The following is a 17,646-nucleotide window of genomic DNA, read 5'->3' on the forward strand; positions in this document are numbered from 1 at the left end:
CTAAAGGGCTGAGGGAGCTGGGTCTCTTTAGCTTAGAGAAGAGGAGACTGAGGGGTAACCTCATTCATGTTTACACATATGTAAATGGTGAGTGTCACTAGGATGGAGCCAGGCTCTTCTCAGTGACAACCAGTGATAGGACAAGGGGCAATGGGTTCAAACTGGAACACAAAAAGTTCCACTTAAATTTGAGAAGAAACTTCTTCACAGTGAGGGTGACAGACACTGGAACAGGCTGCCCAGGGAGGTTGTGGAGTCTCCTTCTCTGGAGACATTCAAACCCCCCCTGGACACATTCCTGTGTAACCTCATCTAGGTGTTCCTGCTCTGGCAGGGGGATTGGACTAGATCATCTTTTGAGGTCCCTTCCAGTCCCTCATTCTGTGTGATTCTGTGAAACTTCTCACCCACAGCTCCATTTATTCAAACCTATTCACCAAAAGAACATTTTGGAATAGTTTTGATTGAAGAGCTGTTGCTGTGCTGCCCTGTGCATGCAGGTGGTTACTTGTCTCACCTCTCTAGACGCTGTTCTGCAGGTCTGGTGCCTCTGCCTTGCCACTGCGAAGGGAGAGATTGGAATCCTAACAATAACTCCTGCAGGGCTACAAAATAACATTTTTATTTACATAGCTACAGAAAGATATATATAATATTTTTAAAAATCATCACTGATGTTTTTTCAGAGGATCCAAATTTACAGCAGAAGGCTTAGGGGCAAAATTTAACACAGAAATTTGACAAAATCATGGGCTATTTTGGGGTATGAAAATATGCTATGGAAAAAAAGAAAAAGCTCTATTTCTAATGTTGGATTATGCTGCCTGTTGGTTTTCAGGAAATCCTGGTCCTGGTGGAAACTCCGGTCTTCCTTATTGTACTGCAGTTTATGAATAGGGATTTTCCAGAGCAGAAAAATCTCTCCGCCCATCTTCACCCAAATGTGCACTAGAACTGCAGAGCTTAAGTGCAGATGGTTTCCATTGCAGTGCCAGCATGGTCTGGATATCTACATTCACCATTATTGACACACCTTCCTACTTCAAGATCTGCAATGTACATGTGCTCAAGGGAAAGGAGGAAAACAAACAAACAAACAAAAACACTGATAAAGAAATTACTGGCATCTTTCTAGGAAAGGGAAGCTGATTGAGGCAAAGGTAGGGGCTACATCCATATAAACAATGAGGCCTTTAATTTGCACTGCTTTCTCTGAGTGGACTCACAAAGCTGATGACCTTCAAAGAGGGTCTAAGCAGTGTGTTCATGATCACGCTATCGGAACAGGAAAAACCACCAGGCAATAGGGCTGTAATAGTTCGACAGCACCCTGGGAGTCAGAATCCCACTTTTCTCCATGGAGAGAGGGACTTCTCACCAGATGAGTTGTCTCTTTCACATTTACTTGGTTTAAAAAGTAGGAAGCTTAATCTGTGTGAAAACTAGTGGCAAGTTGACCAGTTTCTGAATCAAGAACAAGAGGGGCAGATTTAAATACTGAAAGTATAAGGAGCAATAGCACTAAGAGGTACTATTGGTCAAAACAGCACAGGTAGATACATTCAGAGATAATAGCAATGCCGATTATGTTTCAAGTTACATCTCAGGGAAATTTGGCTTGCCCTTCATTGGACATTTTAGCTCCTTGCAGCAATTGGAAAACTATCCTGAATATACCTGAACTACTTGCAGTTTTCTGTTGCCGCATAGCATGCCTGTGCTTTGGCATGAAAAAAGAGCATGTTAACTGGAGTATGAGACCAATCAGTAGAATTTATCTCAATGAGAGAAACAGTCAGAAACCAGACATACAGATCCATTCCCCCGAAATCATAAACCAAACACTGTTTAAGACTGAATCCAACAGTGGTCACCAATTCTGTCCCATACTCATGCAATGCAGACAGGTCTTACTGATTTGATCACAGTATATGCATAAAGCTCAAAGAAAAAAAGCAACCAACCAAACAAACCAACCCAAATACTCCCTCTTAACCAGAAAAGACATAGACTTTCAAGACTACAGCTTCAAGATAAGTTTTAGCAAGCATTGAAAAAAAAACAAGTATGAATGAGCACTTTTGTACAGCTTATGGAAAGGAGGTTGCAAAAGGACTGAAATGAAATCTTCCATTGTTTTCCTACTCCCTGTACCACAGCCTGTTTATTAGCAGTAACAACGTGTGACATGTCACATGGGGCTCTGCTGAGCTCCAGACCTCTGGCACTAAATCACTGATAAAGCCGTAACATGGAAAAAAGGGCTGTCCAAGTCCCTTCACCACAGCCAGGCTCTGGGAGTCAGCAATGCCTGCCATAACCCAGCTATCTCCATTAAGTGTCTTGCACCACCATTATCAGAACCAGAAGCTAAAAGATACCAAGCAAAGGAAAGACATTTTTGCACAGGGCTCTTTGACCGGACAGGGTTCACATCCGATTTCTACTGCCCAGCTCAGCAGCCACGGGCTTAGCGAGGACACAGAAGCTGCTCATAAGGGTCTGCTGTCAAAAAGTAAGCCAAATAACAGACATTCAACCATTCCTTAACATATTGATACCATGTAGTTTTCCTTAACATCAGCTCCTTCCTGTCCCCACCCTCAAATAAGGACAAGATGATCTAGGAGCCAGCCCGTAATCTCGCAACACACCATTCTTTTTTTGGACTTGGGGGAAGCGCACAGGAGAAGGGGAGCACCAGGAAAGCTCGTCACACGTGGCTGTGCATCTGCAAAACAAAACACAACCACGTATGGGCAAGAAAGAATAATTAGTCAATGTTGTTTCAGCCTTACTCCTCCTTTATTCATTGCTGTCTTCACAGACACCTCCTTCCTCCCCCAAAATAAACCCCTTCATTGAAACAACAAGATGGACACATCACCTTGGATGCTTAACAACCTGACAAAACATATGAAGCACTGACACCCAACTCATCATTCTCAAGGTTCAGCACTTGTCACATCTATCAGCATTTCTTTAGACACCTGAAATACCAAAAAATGGAATCTAGCACTTGCCAGGAGAGTATCTTCCTATCGATAAAGGATTAGGGCCCTCAAAGCAAAGGTGAAAATTCTATGTGAACTTATGAGTGGAACAGATCATTAGTATTAAAAAAGTAAATACACAGAGGATATACTATCCTGCTGCACCAATGGCATTTCCTATCAGCCAGTCTAAGTAAATCCAGCCCTGTATTTACACGTGCAACTTGAAGAAAAATACTTACTAAGGACAGAATTACAGTTAGGAATATGATAATGGTGCCATTAGCCTCAAACCAAATATCACTGATCCAGGAGAGTAAGAGATTATATAAGAAGAAAATCAACTAAATTGAAATACGAAACATTCAGTTAAGGAGTTCAAAAAGTCTTCATGTTGCTGTATAGTGAGGACAGACTGTGACTAAGGCATCTGAGTGTTTGCATTCCTACAAGCTTTTTTAAAAGCTGATTCCACCTTTCTGAAGTCATTGAATGAGTCATCACCAGCATCAATTCATTTTAACAAGCTTTTTTTTTTTTTCTTTTCTTTTCTCACCTTCAGGAAGTTCTCATTTCCAAATTACTACATGGAGACCGAGGGAGAAGCACCAGCTGGGGCTCCTGCACAAGATTTCTGGCCTTCTGTAGGAGCAAGGTGCTAAACAGCAGAGCACCAGTTGAAGGGCAGAGCTACCGGAGAAGCACAAGACAAGCAGTAGTTGCCAGTCCTCCAGGGGCTTTGTCGAGAGTTAAGATTGCGGGGTGACAATAAAACCCTGGCAGATGTATTGTTAACCTCCTCTCCCCCCCACTTCCCCCTTTTTCCCCTCCCTCTCCCCCTTCCACTCAGGACAGGTGATTGGGAGGAAAAAAGAAGGACAGAGAGAAGAGAGTTGGAAAAAATTAAAGATGTTTCACTAATGCTACTACTAATAATAGAGAAAATAATACAAAATATACAAAACCAATCTTGAAAGTCTCAGCAACTGCAGAGCTGGCACCCGAAGTCCTGGACTGGACTCTGCAGCCAACCGGAGCTGGATTCAGTCTCTCACTAGGCCTCAGCTCGCAGGGACGACTAGCAAGGTCCTCTCCTAATGTCGGCCATAAGCAGAAGGGAAAAGGGACGAGATCCTCGTGATCTCCCATTTTATATGAAGTATTCACGTGAATGGAATGTTATACACAGTTGGTCAGTTTCTTGGTCACTTGTTTCTCGTCGCCCCTCTCCCGAGATGTCCATCCATGCTTATCAATAAGTTTGCATTCCATTGCTAGGTTTACCAAAACATGTGTCTGGTTCTCCAGGAAAATGCAGTTAATGTGAAGGCTTTAGCTGACTGGCAAACTCACTAAAAGAGAAACTTGTTTTTAACAAAACCAGGACAGGCTTGCACCTATTTTGCGTGACTGCAGCCTCACAAAACAGCCCATTCCACTCACAGGTTTGCCTTTCATTTGCTGTAGAAAAGCTGTATTAGGGCTTTATTTATTTTTAAACATCCAAAGGAATGGTGTGAAGATCTCAATTTCTGAATCCTGCCAGCTCCAGACTTCTGGTGATCTCTGTGGTTCTGCCTCAGCCCCACCAGCCGGCAAGGTTTCAGTGTTATGACGGACACTTCAAGCAGAAACATGCAATCCACTCAACCACTAAGCCGTTTAAACTTTAAAGACTAGAGCCTAAGTGACACAGTTAATCCACCAATGAAAGTCTATGTGTGCCCTGTCTCCTCCATAAGATTGGCATTTCAGCCACAGCAGAAGGCTGGTAATAAGTTGCATTATCTCTGATATCATGGTGGACTTATTTAAGAATTTTTAGCCTGGCTGTATTCTGTATGTAAAATTAAATACAGTTATTGCTAACAACTTGGCTTAATTATCAGCTGATTTCTTGGTATACAGGCGGACAGAAGATTTCCATTATTTTTAATTATATGGAAAGTTCCAAGTGTCTGTTTTATTCCATTAAGATCGTTCAGAACTCAGTAAAACCCACAAAAGCTTAATTATTTAAATGACAGCTTTTAATTACTTTGAACTCGGGCTAATTAAAAGATCTGCAGATTGCAACAATCTAGTCCATTTTCTCAAAAAGCAAGCCTTTACTTCTGCAGCAAATATGCTCCATTTTCTGTTCAGAAGAAAGATTCGGTCCTATTTTAAGAGCTAAAACCTCCTCAGCCTGAACAGCAGAATTACAGCTGACAGCAAGTGAAAGAAGTTCTCTGTCAGTTTGGACTCTAAGCTACAAACAGTCTGTTGAGAACACCCAAGTCCAGTGCTCTGACTTGCATGACAATCCAGGCCCCGAAGACAGGAACAAGAACTTCAGCTGGAGCCTTTGGTGGTAACAAACAGCCTTGGCACAATCCCCGTCACCTGCCACATGTTTACCTGTTTTATCAGCGCTATGTAAGGGGGGAAACCAACACCCGGCTCTGACAGCCACCCTGCAACAAAGTAGGGCACACTGTATTTGCTGGGTACCCCAGAGAAATGCCAGCTTTGGTAGATGACTTTAAAAAAAGGAAAATAAAATATTTTACTTTAAGACTGTGAGCAACGAAAACAAGGCTTGTGGTTTTGCTATAGATCTCTCCCCACCTACAGCTACTTCTATCCTCACCCATCAATTCCAATGACTTTTGATAGAGGGGAAGTGACTCTGGTGACGGTCCTACAAGTCAGTATCTGGCTAGAAGCTGGACTCTGACACCAGCATGGGCAGAAGTTGCTTTTCTCATATTCTGTACACCAGACCCAGGGCAAACAAGCACCTCCATAATTTCTGAGGCAGCATCACGATGTGCTGGTTCCACCCCAGTGAAACAACCTCCCCAGGGACAGGGTGGAGCCCCCATCAGTGCACATTTTAAAAATGCGATTGGACAGGATGCTAGATCACAGAATCACAGAATCGACTGGGTTGGAAAAGACCTCAGAGATCATCAAATCCAACCCTTGGTCCAACTCTAGTCTGTTTACTAGATCATGGCACTAAGTGCCATGTCCAACCTCACTTTAAAAACCTCCAGGGACGGCGAGTCCACCACCTCCCTGGGCAGGCCGTTCCAATGCCTGACCACTCTCTCTGTAAAGAATTTCTTTCTAATATCCAGCCTAAATTTCCCCCAGCAGAGTTTAAGCCCATGCCCCCTTGTCCTATTGCTGACTGCCTGGGAGAAGAGACCAATCCCCACCTGGCTATAATTTCCCTTCAGGTAGTTATAGAGAGTGATGAGGTCACCTCTGAGCCTCCTCTTCTCCAGACTAAACAACCCCAGCTCCCTCAGCCTCTCCCCATAGGTCTTGTGCTCAAGTCCCTTCACCAGTCGTGTTGCTCTAAGTCTCATCTAGGCTCCCTCACCCACAAAATGTTGGACTGAGTGATCTTTAAAGGTCCCTTCCAACCTGGGCCATTCTACCACCACTAGGGGCACAGAGGCGAGGAAACTGAGGGCACTTCTGCATAAACAAAGCAAGGGCTTAAGCGGGACGAAAGACCCGATCCCACAGTGCACAAGCTTTGCTGCTTTCAGTGTGCACTGCTTTAAGTATATGAAATTCACCAAGTCTTTGACTGGCATGAACAAAGTTGGATTTTCAGCACAACACCTTCACACAGCTGCTGGCAATGAGCTTCCTTCATATACAAATACAGTTAATGTATACAGTGATTGTTGGCTTGATTTCTCCCTTTAGAGTGAGTCATGCATACAGCCATAGTAACCAGCTTCTGCCACTGAGTCTTCCTTCTTTTCTGGAGTAAATTTATTTATGCATGGATCTGGGAAGAGGCATTTACATTTCTCCTGGTTGGAAGAGTGAGGGAGACCTGGCTCCGCAGTTCTGCAACACACCGCAGAAATGACATGGAGTGACCTTGGTTATTGTTCTGTCAGTGGTTTTCCAGCATGTCACATGTGTCTGTTACCCACTTATCGACCCACTTGAGTCTATATAAATCAGCCAATATTCTCTTTGCTAAACAGGGTTATTAAAAATGCAACATTGCATGCAGTAATATCTCCAAACAAATTTAGCAGTCAAGGTATTAATAGTTTTAGGGTGCTGGAAAACCACTTTCAATGAGTTAATGGAGTTTCACAGCAAAACGGGTTTGTAGCTAGCATTCACATTAGCATTTTGCCTGCATAAAGGAGCTTGAATGTGAGGACATTCAGCTTTTGATGTTCTAAAGATACAAACATGTCAGAGCCTTTAACACAAGATAACAAAATCCAATTTCACTGCCTAGATCAGGCTTCTTAAGTGCTGCTACCTGAGTGCTCAACACAAGTCCTAGATCTGATTTAAGCTTTATCCCTTTCTAGCTGGGTAAAAATAAACACATCTTTCTTACCCTTTATGGAGACAAAAACATTGCAAAGGAGGAAGTACATGTGTACTGTGAAGAAGTGAGCCAAGCAGCAAAGACGACCCCAAAAGGACATGCAGCAAGTACTACTTTAGTTGTTGAGCTGTTTATAGTAAATAGTGGTGTTTATATATAAAATGAATTATTCAGATGGTAGCTTGGACTACAGACCCGTGCCTGGAAGAAGGAATCATCCTGTCTCCTTCCCCAGAAAGGAGATTACAGAGACCTTGGCATAGAAGAATATGTAGAGACTAAGAAAAAGCACAAAGCTACTGTGATTTTTCTTTTCTACTGGTACACAGTGCCTTACTGAGTGAAAGGGAAGCTAGCCAAGTGCATGAACTGTGGAAAGCAACTTATTTTAGGCAGCAGTAGAACAGGTTTGACCTAAATTGCTGAGCTTAACTTTACCTTAGGCTATGCACAAGTGCAAAAGTTACCAGAGCCCAGCTGGCATCATGTAAACCCACTGAATCCCTTACCCTATGCCTAAATTTTGAGGCATCATTGTAACTATATAACAAAAAACCACCAGTTTTTATCAGTAGCATGAATGGACAAGGTTTAATATTTCAGTCCAACAAACTTGTCATCCAAACACAGTTCCTTGTTAGATTTGCCTGGGACTGACCATGTTTAATGAGTCTGGGAGAAATCCAGGAAAATGTTATCACTGGACAACAGACAAACTAATGCCAGATCGCAGCTACAAGATTTAAAATTTTTATCACACTTCGACACTGCAGTGAATGGAAAATACTTCTCAAAGATTATTACCACTCCTCCTGTCTCTCCTCTAGTCATTTTCTACCTTAAGTTCTGAAGAATTTTGGGGAGGTGATGTTGGAGGGGACACTCCAGTTTCTGTAACACATGCCATCCCATGCTTACTAGCATGTGGGGCAAAAGACACTACTATGTCCTGCCTATCCTTGCCTGTAGTGTAATAGTTTTTTTAAATTGCACGTATCAGACATGATAGTAACATTCTTACTGAATTTAAACACATTTTAAACCCTTTCCCTTCTAACCTGAGACTTATTGACATAAAATGTCAGTTTTATCTCACCAGGATATAAAGAAAGGATAGAGGAGGCTTAACAGGTATCACCCTCCTATCAAACAGTGAATTCATCTCCTGGAGAACCTCCGTACCTCAGAACTTGCACTCGCTTGGCATCAGCCAAAAGGCTTTTCATCATCCAGCAGTGGTTGTTTGCAATCCTCCTCGTGTGCAGATGTGGTAAGCTAATAAGATTGTATCTGCAGTTTAGGTCTAGCTTCTCTCCTTTCTTCTCACCAGCTCATGAATAAACATGACAGTTTATCATCAGGCCTTGAGTAGTTAGATTTATAATAAACACGGCTGGGGAGCTGGAGGGAAAGGGGGAAGCAAAAAGTGTCACTTGAGTACTACAGGCTCCAGAAATAGAAGTAAAATTGGAGGCTGTGCGACCTCGCTCCAGCACCTGTGTGCCTAAGCGCTCTGCTTCCAGTGATGTGATTAGATGCTATTTTATCCCTGGGGGCTCTGCCTCATTCTGCATACGAGACAGGTCTGCGTGGGGGGAAGGTAAAGTCAGGTGGTGAAGAAGACACTGCTATCTGCGTGTCCCTTTTCACTCTGTTGCAGAAACTGCCTTCTGTGAGTCAGAACTAGGAAAAGAGAGATGATTTTAGGATTTGAGTAATTGCTTGCTGCATTAGTATGCCAGGAAGCTTCATCACAAAGTACCTGGTAAGCAAAGTAAATGGTAACCAAGCCATTTACACCAACCTTTAGACTGGAAACAACTATAGTTTTTTGTTTGTTTGTTTGTTTTCTGTGCAACTGGGTTGAAATCCTCTGATTTGCACAGAAATGCTGAGAGGAAGCGCACAAAAGTACTGACTGCCAGGGCTGCAGCCAAAGCCACCAACAATTATTCTTTGGAGCTATAGAATACAGATTTGTTCAAGTGCGCCTACAGTGTTATGGAGTAACAAAGAGGCTTTCAACTTTTCATATAAGGACCCCAAAAATTAGCAGTTGACCCCAATTTGCATCTTAATTCTTTTTTGGTAACATAAAGGTCTTTTCTAACCAAGAGGATTCTAAGATCATTGAGTCCAACCGTTAACGTAACACTGCCAAGTCCACCCCTAAACCATGTCCCTAAGAACCTCATCTGTATATTTTAAACACCTCCAGGGATGGTGATTCCACCAGTTCCCTGGGCAGCCTGTTCCAACGCCTGACAACCCTTTCCATGAAGTTTTTTCTAATATCAAATCTATTATTATTGGAATAATAAATACTGTAGAATTTGGATGTGCATGGTAATTGTATGCAGATACCATAATGATAAGTACCGCACGGAAGTGAATGGGTGAGAAAGGGCCTAGATGTTAGATATTTTACCTTCATCTGTTTCATACCTACATATTGGCAAAGGTGCTTCGCATGTACAGAAGCGTTTGAGCACTGAGGAACAGCAATAGGTGTTTGAGCAGTCACGAGCTGCAGCCGTGTTCTGCTCAGGCAGGGAGAGGCAGGAGCAACCTGTGTCCTGGCACCCACAGAGCTGGGTAGCCTGTTCCCTCTCAGAGGGAAAAAGAGCCACCTTGCAGGGGGGGTGCCACAGTCAGCCCAAAAACTGCGCTCTGTAACAGCACCGTGCCTGAAAATACGCAGCACTTTAGCCACAGACAGTAAATAGGTAAAGGAGGGACAATAGCCTCACACAGACACGATGGTGCTGTTGCCCAGCATATTAACACCCCCATGCCCCCAATAAAAACGACTTCTGCTCTTGCCAGTGAAAGGCAATAAAGGTATTTACTCGTTTTTTGCAGAACATAAGCAAGGCAACAGCACAATACCTTAAAGCATAATCTGTGAAGTTTTTCTGTGTTGAAGCAAACCATAAAACTGATACTGAAATGAACACAATAGCTCTCCAAGATTTCCCTCTGCCTTACAAAGCCACAAGAAAAGAAGTTGTATTGATTCACCTCATCCTGAATATAAGAAAGAAAATTAAAGGCTTCTTTTAAAACCTAGATTCACTTGCAATTGCTAGATACATGATAAAAATAACCCTAAGACATTTCTATAAGCTTTACCCTCAAGAGATAAAAAGAGAAACAATTAAGGTATTTGATATGACACATAAGCAAACAGAAATGGCTCCTGAACATGGCTCCCACCCTCCGACAAAGATTAAACAAAATATATTGTAACTGAGCAGCACTGGATTTTTTTTCCCCCTGAGGTTTATCATAAGCCTCTGGATTTTAAATTACAGTAGCCTTATATTTTGTTCAAAGGTTATAGGACTTTCTGGCAGTACTGAAAAAACAAACTGAAATGCAACACTTGAGTATCGATATAAGCAAATAATATACCCAGATAGTTTATTCTGGAGTAAAACTGAGCCAAAATGACAGCTGCTTGCTTAGAAAATTAATTTTTAATAACTTAATACAGTGCAAAACCCTAAAACACATTGATAGCTCAGTTACTTAACTATTAGAGTATTTGCTCTCTCATGTATAGGCTTAGCTATGTATGGGTAAATCAAGGACTAGCTGTCTCTGCTGTGTGGGAGATCCCAGCAGAATGAGGCACTTGTTCTCCATGCAGAGATAACCTTTTCAAAGATGTACTTTAACCTAAAGGAACAGGATCCTACAGGATTTAATCAGTGCCTAGTAAGTGAAAACCCACAGACTGGAGTTAGAACAGACTCTGTATCTCGAGCCAGTCACGTTAAAAGAATACCACAGTTAGCTATTATACTGCAGTAGCTTAGCCAAGGAAATCTGGGATTTTTCCACTCCTACCAAATTCTTTAGGATCTGGTGACACAATCCTCCCCTTTCCCCGCATTCTCCTTTCCTTATCCCAGAGCATAAGGAGTGCTTGGAACTTCCTGGCTCCCATGTTGGAATGAGGAATGTGTAAGTCACCCTCATCACACTTTTCAGACACTGAAGAGTGCATTTCTGATGCAGAGCTTTAGAAGGACATGACTTCTTAAAACTCTGCAAGAAAGCAGCCCTTTCAGAATCCATCTCAGCAACAAGAGGTACAGTGCCCACTCCCAAGTAATATATGTCACCCTTGGTTTTGCCTCTCCTCAAAGAGCTCCAGAGGTTTGCATCACACGCACACATAGCGTGTTGTGTTCAGGACTGGGATTGTGTGGTGCCTGAAAAGATACTTCAGATCATTCCCAAATATGCTTCAAGGACTTTTGTGCCATCTTCCTTCCTGACCACAATATACTAAAGGCTTTCCATCACCCGCTTTCCTCAAGGTTGGGCAAAGGCTCAGCTATCAGTGTAACAATTTCATATTCAGTTTTACAAATGTAACACCATATATGTTTGATACAACCAAGTTGAAGGCTTCCTATTGCCATTAAAACTCCTTGCCTAGCCTGTGGTAAATTTTGCCCATGCAGTCCATCTTTCAAGCAGGGCCAGAGCCTGCACTGCAAGACAGAAGTTCTGTGGCAGGTGAACCCAGATTTAATTCATCCCAGCCAGGTGCCTTACCCCCAAACACTATCTTCTTTGTTTGTTTGCCCAGTCAACATTAAGAATACATAAGGCTAAAGGAGAAAGTTGCTGCCCCACCAGCTTTGTGACATTGTTTTCCCTTTTTGGTGTTTTTTTTTCAAGCCTTCTGTTTAGAAGGGAAGATGCTCACAGAAGGAAAATGCAGCATGCAGTGATGCCCTCACGCATTCCTCCTGGAAAGATGAGGTAGCAGGGCAAACACCACAGAAGTTTTAATAGAGATACTCCAGTAGAGTCGTGTATTTCCGTTTGTTATGAGCAAAACGGCTACAGTGTTTGCTCAAAACTCATTATTGTTGGGCTATGTTGGGTTAGGAAGACAGACTGTAAACATATCATATAAGGGCTCCCATAATTTCCCATCTTCCATTTTCAGACAAAAGCTAAAAACCACTAAAAAATCCCAACCAAAAAATATAATCCAACCCAACCCAAACCCCACTTTCTAGACTCAAATGTGCATTGACAGTTCAGGTGGAAAGCCACACAGGCATAGAAGGAGACATGGACAGTTTCTAATCCCATGCACATGACACTAATGCTGAGTGTGTAACACAAGCATGGCTCCAGCTGGCTGCTCCTCCTGCGCCGCCTCTACAAGAATCATCATCGTAAGACAAGATATTCCAGCTGACCAGAGGCTCTTCAGCCAAGACCATCACTTAACACCAGGTCAAAGGGCAACGTGTCAGAAGGGACACAAGGTTGTTCCTGAGGAAGAGTTTAACACGTTGCAGCTATGAGAACCTCAGGCATAGCAGATTCAAACAGAAGCTGGACATAAAAACAAGGATCATACTACCTTGTTATTTCTGTTCTGAAGTGGTGCTTTGACAGAGGTACCTAATGTTTCCAGCAGTGACAAGAACAATCCAGACTGCTATTCAAGAGGTGGGGAAGTACCTCACCCTGGTTGTCAGGTGTGGTCTCGGACTCCCAAGATATTTACATCAACAGCTGTACGATTTTCATTGTGGCATAATTCAGCCTTAACTAGTTCTCATTTCTATGTACTCCTAGGAAAGCAGCCAATTTAGATTGGGCTGGGGTAGAGAGATATGAGTGTGTCACTGGGGATATAATGCTAGCAGGCTGTTCCCAATTCCATCACACTGCAGAAGGGAAACTGGTGAGAAGGAGCTGGGAAGGAGGCCTGTTTCAGATGGTGAACAAATCTGAAGATTTCAAAAGTAACCAGATGGGAATGTATGGAGGAGTTTATTTATATATAAATCAACTTTGCAAGGTTGAAAGCATTTTTTTGTGAAATAAGTACTTGCTTAAAAATACTTGATCTCTGGCTGCTAACAATAAACTAAAAAAAAAAGCAGCAGAAAATTCCTCACGTCTTCACAAGAACACTTAAACTGAACCTACAAGTCTGGGTGTTACAGTTTCCGTGGAGTTAGTCTCATTTTTGACCTGCCCTTACTCCAGAAAACTGCACTGCTAGAACATTCCTGAAGAACTAGATACCTCTGAATTAAGAAATTTGTAAGCATAAATAGGACATAAATCCTTGCAAGCAGTTAACACCTTTGGCACTACAGAATCTGTAGCATAAGTGGTTTTTAGACTTATTTACTCAAATTTATATTTTGTTTATGCCATCTCTAAATAAATCCTATTACGCACAATCAGTACTAAATGCTTCCTGAAAAATCTATCAACAATCGTATCAGCTGTTCATTATATTGCCTGTTTGAAACAGGCTTACTTACCAGCACTTACATTTAGCATCACTTTCTACAGCAGGGCCACACTTTGAGTTTGCAAAGCTTGCAAGTCCTAGATCTTGTGCAGATTGTTAAATTCATCCTGAAGTTAAGAAAATTCCAGCCAAAGTTCCACAAGCCTGGGAGGAAAGGGGTTTTTGCCTACATTAAAATGCACATGCTAGCTCAAATAACACAGCGTAGATATTTTAGCCACAACAGTAAAAAAAAGTAGTTGTGTCTTGCTTATAACAGGGATAAGCATAGCGGGAGGACAATGACAGCATGGGAACTGGTTCAGGAAAAGCTTCATTTTCCATCTTCTGTGCAGGTAAGGATGATAAATTGCACCTAATTCAAAAGTCAGAGTTCAGTTCCAGGGACTGTTTTATTCCAGAGGTGGGAAAGACTCCACTGCTAGACCCAAAGAGCACACCAAAAAAGCTTCCTAATTTGACTTTGACAGAGACTCCACCAGGCAAGAACAAGCAGTAGGCACTGTCACTTGGAATCAGTAGTGAAAGAGAGGTGGAGAGATGCAGAAGTAGGGGAAAATGAAAGCCTAAAATAAACCACTAGCAGGGAAGTGGTAAAAAAAAAATAATCAAAGAATACAGAATTGAGACCAAAGAGACAGGGAGTGGTAAGATGAAGACAATATACAACAGACAATCAATTGAAGAGTATTAACTCCAAACTGTTTACCATCTCATTATTGCCCCAAAAATACACAAAAATTAACTGGAGAGCACAGAAAACACACACTACAGAAAGAGAAATACTGTTTTTACAGCATGATTTAAACAACGTACAAAGCTACATAGAGCCACACACTGAATGGAAAGCTTCCTCCAGATTATGCAGAATAAAATGCAGCTACTTTCAGATAAGAAGTACTGGAATACCCAATATCAAGACGCAAGGTTGCTTAGAACTGACATCTCAAGAGGATCTGCAATTGTAAAACAGGCCATTAACAAACTGACATAATACACAGATAATTAAAAATTGACTCTATTGAAGAGCAATTGGCTGTGCTGGTGCCAGCTACTCTCTGCACTAAATGAGGGAGCCTGTAGGGAAAGAAAAAGTCCAATATCCTACTGGATACAGTGTGCAGCAAGAATATTAAAACTGCACAGGGAATCTTTTTACAGAACTATTTTCAACACTGATAACATCAAGGCACCTAAAAGCAAAGCCCCAGAATACAGTTATTTCTCTGCATGAAATAAGCGTAGAAGTCCACAGGGTTTCCACAGTGAAAGGAGCTATATGTTTTGAACAAAATTTAAATAGACATCAATTTATTTGCTAGTTCCATTAGCTGCTATTCATTACCAATTGAAAAAGCACTGCCAGGAAAGCACGCAGAAATGCTGTCGAAGTAGCTTGATGTGTCCATGCATTCATTTGCTGTGCAACCCAGCAGAGTTCAGCAGCTCTTGGCTTAGAACACCGTACTGAAGCACCACATTTTTCCAGGAGAAAAAAAAACACAAAACAAACAATCAATATATTATACACCATGCTTATTACTGTGGATTTTTTCACATAAACTCCAAATATTTGATTACTGTTTTCTGGGAACACGAACCTTATTACTGCATAACCTTACTCTGGTGAGCAACTTGATGTTTTTACCCTCATTTCACCATTTGGAAACAAAGTCAGACCAGCAGTTAACAGTTTAATTAGCAACATGCAGGACATTTCCTACTTGGATTTCCTTACATGAGCAGTTTCTGGCAGAAAGGGAGTAAATCACATATACTTACCCTTTCCTCATGACCAGGAGACTTGAACAAAAATCAACCCACATCTGCAAATTTACCTTGACACTAAAATTTCTTAACCCCTTAGACTGAAGTAAAAAAGTCTATGGTTAATGAAGCTTTCTTTCCCAACTGAGTTGCAAAACACTAACAAATCCCCTCACCTTGGCATTTCCGATAAAACTTTTTACCCTCCCAAACAGTGACTGTATTTTATGCCAAAAGACAACCAAACCACATGTATTTTGTGCAAAGTTGGCAGTCATCCCTATAATTTACCTCACCTGAGAGAATACATAAACCACCAGAAACAGAGCAATTACTATGTTGTGGGTTTTTTTATTGCCCGCATCTTCAGAGACAAGAACAATGTCTATAAATCTTACCTATGGTTAACTTATAAAAAAATATATTTCAGGAACAGGTTAAAATAGATACAATTCATCTGATGTTGTATAATTGCAATAGAATGTACAAGGCTGTACTTAGACATGAGTTGAATAGATTTGGTAAGAAACATCTATTACACAACTGAAAAACAAAATCTCAGTATTTAAAACCTAGCCATTATGAATTATATACAAATGAAGGCAGTAATGCTACAGAAAAAGATATATTAGATCACCCAGAACTCTAGTAGTCCTATCAAAATACAGGTAATAATGAAATAATTCTGCCAAATGCTAGAAGACATGTTATTTACGTCCCCTGTAAACTAAGGACAGTGTTCTGCCACTCAAAAACATGCATCAAATTCTAGTAATAATCTTTAAACGAAAGTACATTTAAAAAAAATACCTAAGTATTTATACTATGAATGGTATTTGTTATCCTGTTCATGTACAGCAGAAAATGACAATGCTGACAACAGCTAGCATGCACCAGACAGGACTGTCAAAAAAAGTGCAGATCTTTTTCAAAGAATGAAAGGAAGTGTTGCAGGATTAGGAAAGTATTCTCTAGTTTTTAAGAAATATTTGTACATTCATGTATTTCATTTTAGCACGCTTTCCCTAATTGATGCTATTTCCTAAGAAGTCATTCAGCTGTGGTGTTCTACTTGCTCAGATTCAGATATCCTCATAATTAGAAATACCTCCACATATTTGCTACATGAAGTGCTTGCACCAACACACAGATAAACACGGCTTTCAATGTAACATGTTCTAATTGATATAAAACATTTTATTTTGATGTTTGTACCTTAGACATCAGGAAGTAAGACTACACAAATAATAAGGGTATGCAGAAGAGTCAAAATTAACAAGATTAAACTATAAAAGTGCTTAACCTATTAAGCACGCGGTTTGCCTGACAGTCAATAGAAGAACACACAGACAGAAAAGGTGACAGTGCTATTTTGCTTTATGTTTCCCTATATGTACACTTAGAAAGTTTAGCCAGCAAAAAAAGTTGCATTTAGCTCCCAATACAGATAATAGTTCCACCAAGACCATCAGAAGATCTCTTTGCTATACAGTAGCTCAGTTTTTTTCAGACCAAATCTTCCACAATTACTACTTTTTTCTTCTCAGTTGATAGCTAAGCTACTTCAATTTTCTTTTTTTTTTTTTAAGCCAGATAGTACGCTAGCTTCAAGTTTAAAAATCTTTAAATATATTCATACACATCTACAAAATACAGAGCCCTATAAAGAGAGGTTCACTGTTTCTGTACTTAACTTCCCAGCACTTAGACTGTGAATCATTGCAATCATATTGGCGTGTCTGTTCAGTTCTTCCTTCTGTAGTTTTACAAGTGCTTCTTTTTCTTCCAAGCGTCCTTCCAACTGGGATTTTTGAACTTCCAGAGAAGATGCCTGCAGAAACAAAGAAAATGTTATCATTTATTTCATTAACAACCGAAAAACATACACAATACAGTGAAAGCCAAGTGGCCTGCTGGTGAATTTAAGGAAGTAATTAAACAGCACAGTTTTAAAATTAAAAGCTTGTTTCAGAAATATCTTTCTCAGCTATACATTTGGTGCAAAAGAATGATTAAAGCTACTGCCACATTTCAAAACATTAAATAGCATGGGAAAGCACCAACTCCCACATTATCATTGTCCTATTTAAACAGAAGTGTTCACAGTTAAGCTATCCACGTTTCATTTCAAGCCCCGCACTGGTAAATATTTACCAAGAACAAGGGAAATATTTGCTATACAGCAGATAATATTGCCTGGAGAGATTAGCCTTTGCTTCCAG

General features: G+C 41.0%; 1 protein-coding gene across 1 annotated transcript in view; it reads right to left on the reverse strand.

Moving 5' to 3' along the window:
* Window positions 1-16,715: 16,715 nt before the first annotated feature.
* The window catches only part of CIP2A (cellular inhibitor of PP2A), a gene marked incomplete at its 5' end in the record, with an annotated part of 31,818 nt that continues 30,887 nt past the window's right edge, over window positions 16,716-17,646 (reverse strand). The window contains one exon of the mRNA XM_080359196.1: window positions 16,716-17,255. Coding sequence (XP_080215322.1) covers window positions 17,085-17,255 — 171 coding nt within the window. The 3' untranslated portion in view covers window positions 16,716-17,084. The remainder of the gene's footprint in view (window positions 17,256-17,646) is intronic.

The sequence above is a fragment of the Nesoenas mayeri genome (genome assembly GCF_963082525.1).
Source record: "Nesoenas mayeri genome assembly, chromosome: 1".
Classification (NCBI taxonomy): domain Eukaryota; kingdom Metazoa; phylum Chordata; class Aves; order Columbiformes; family Columbidae; genus Nesoenas; species Nesoenas mayeri.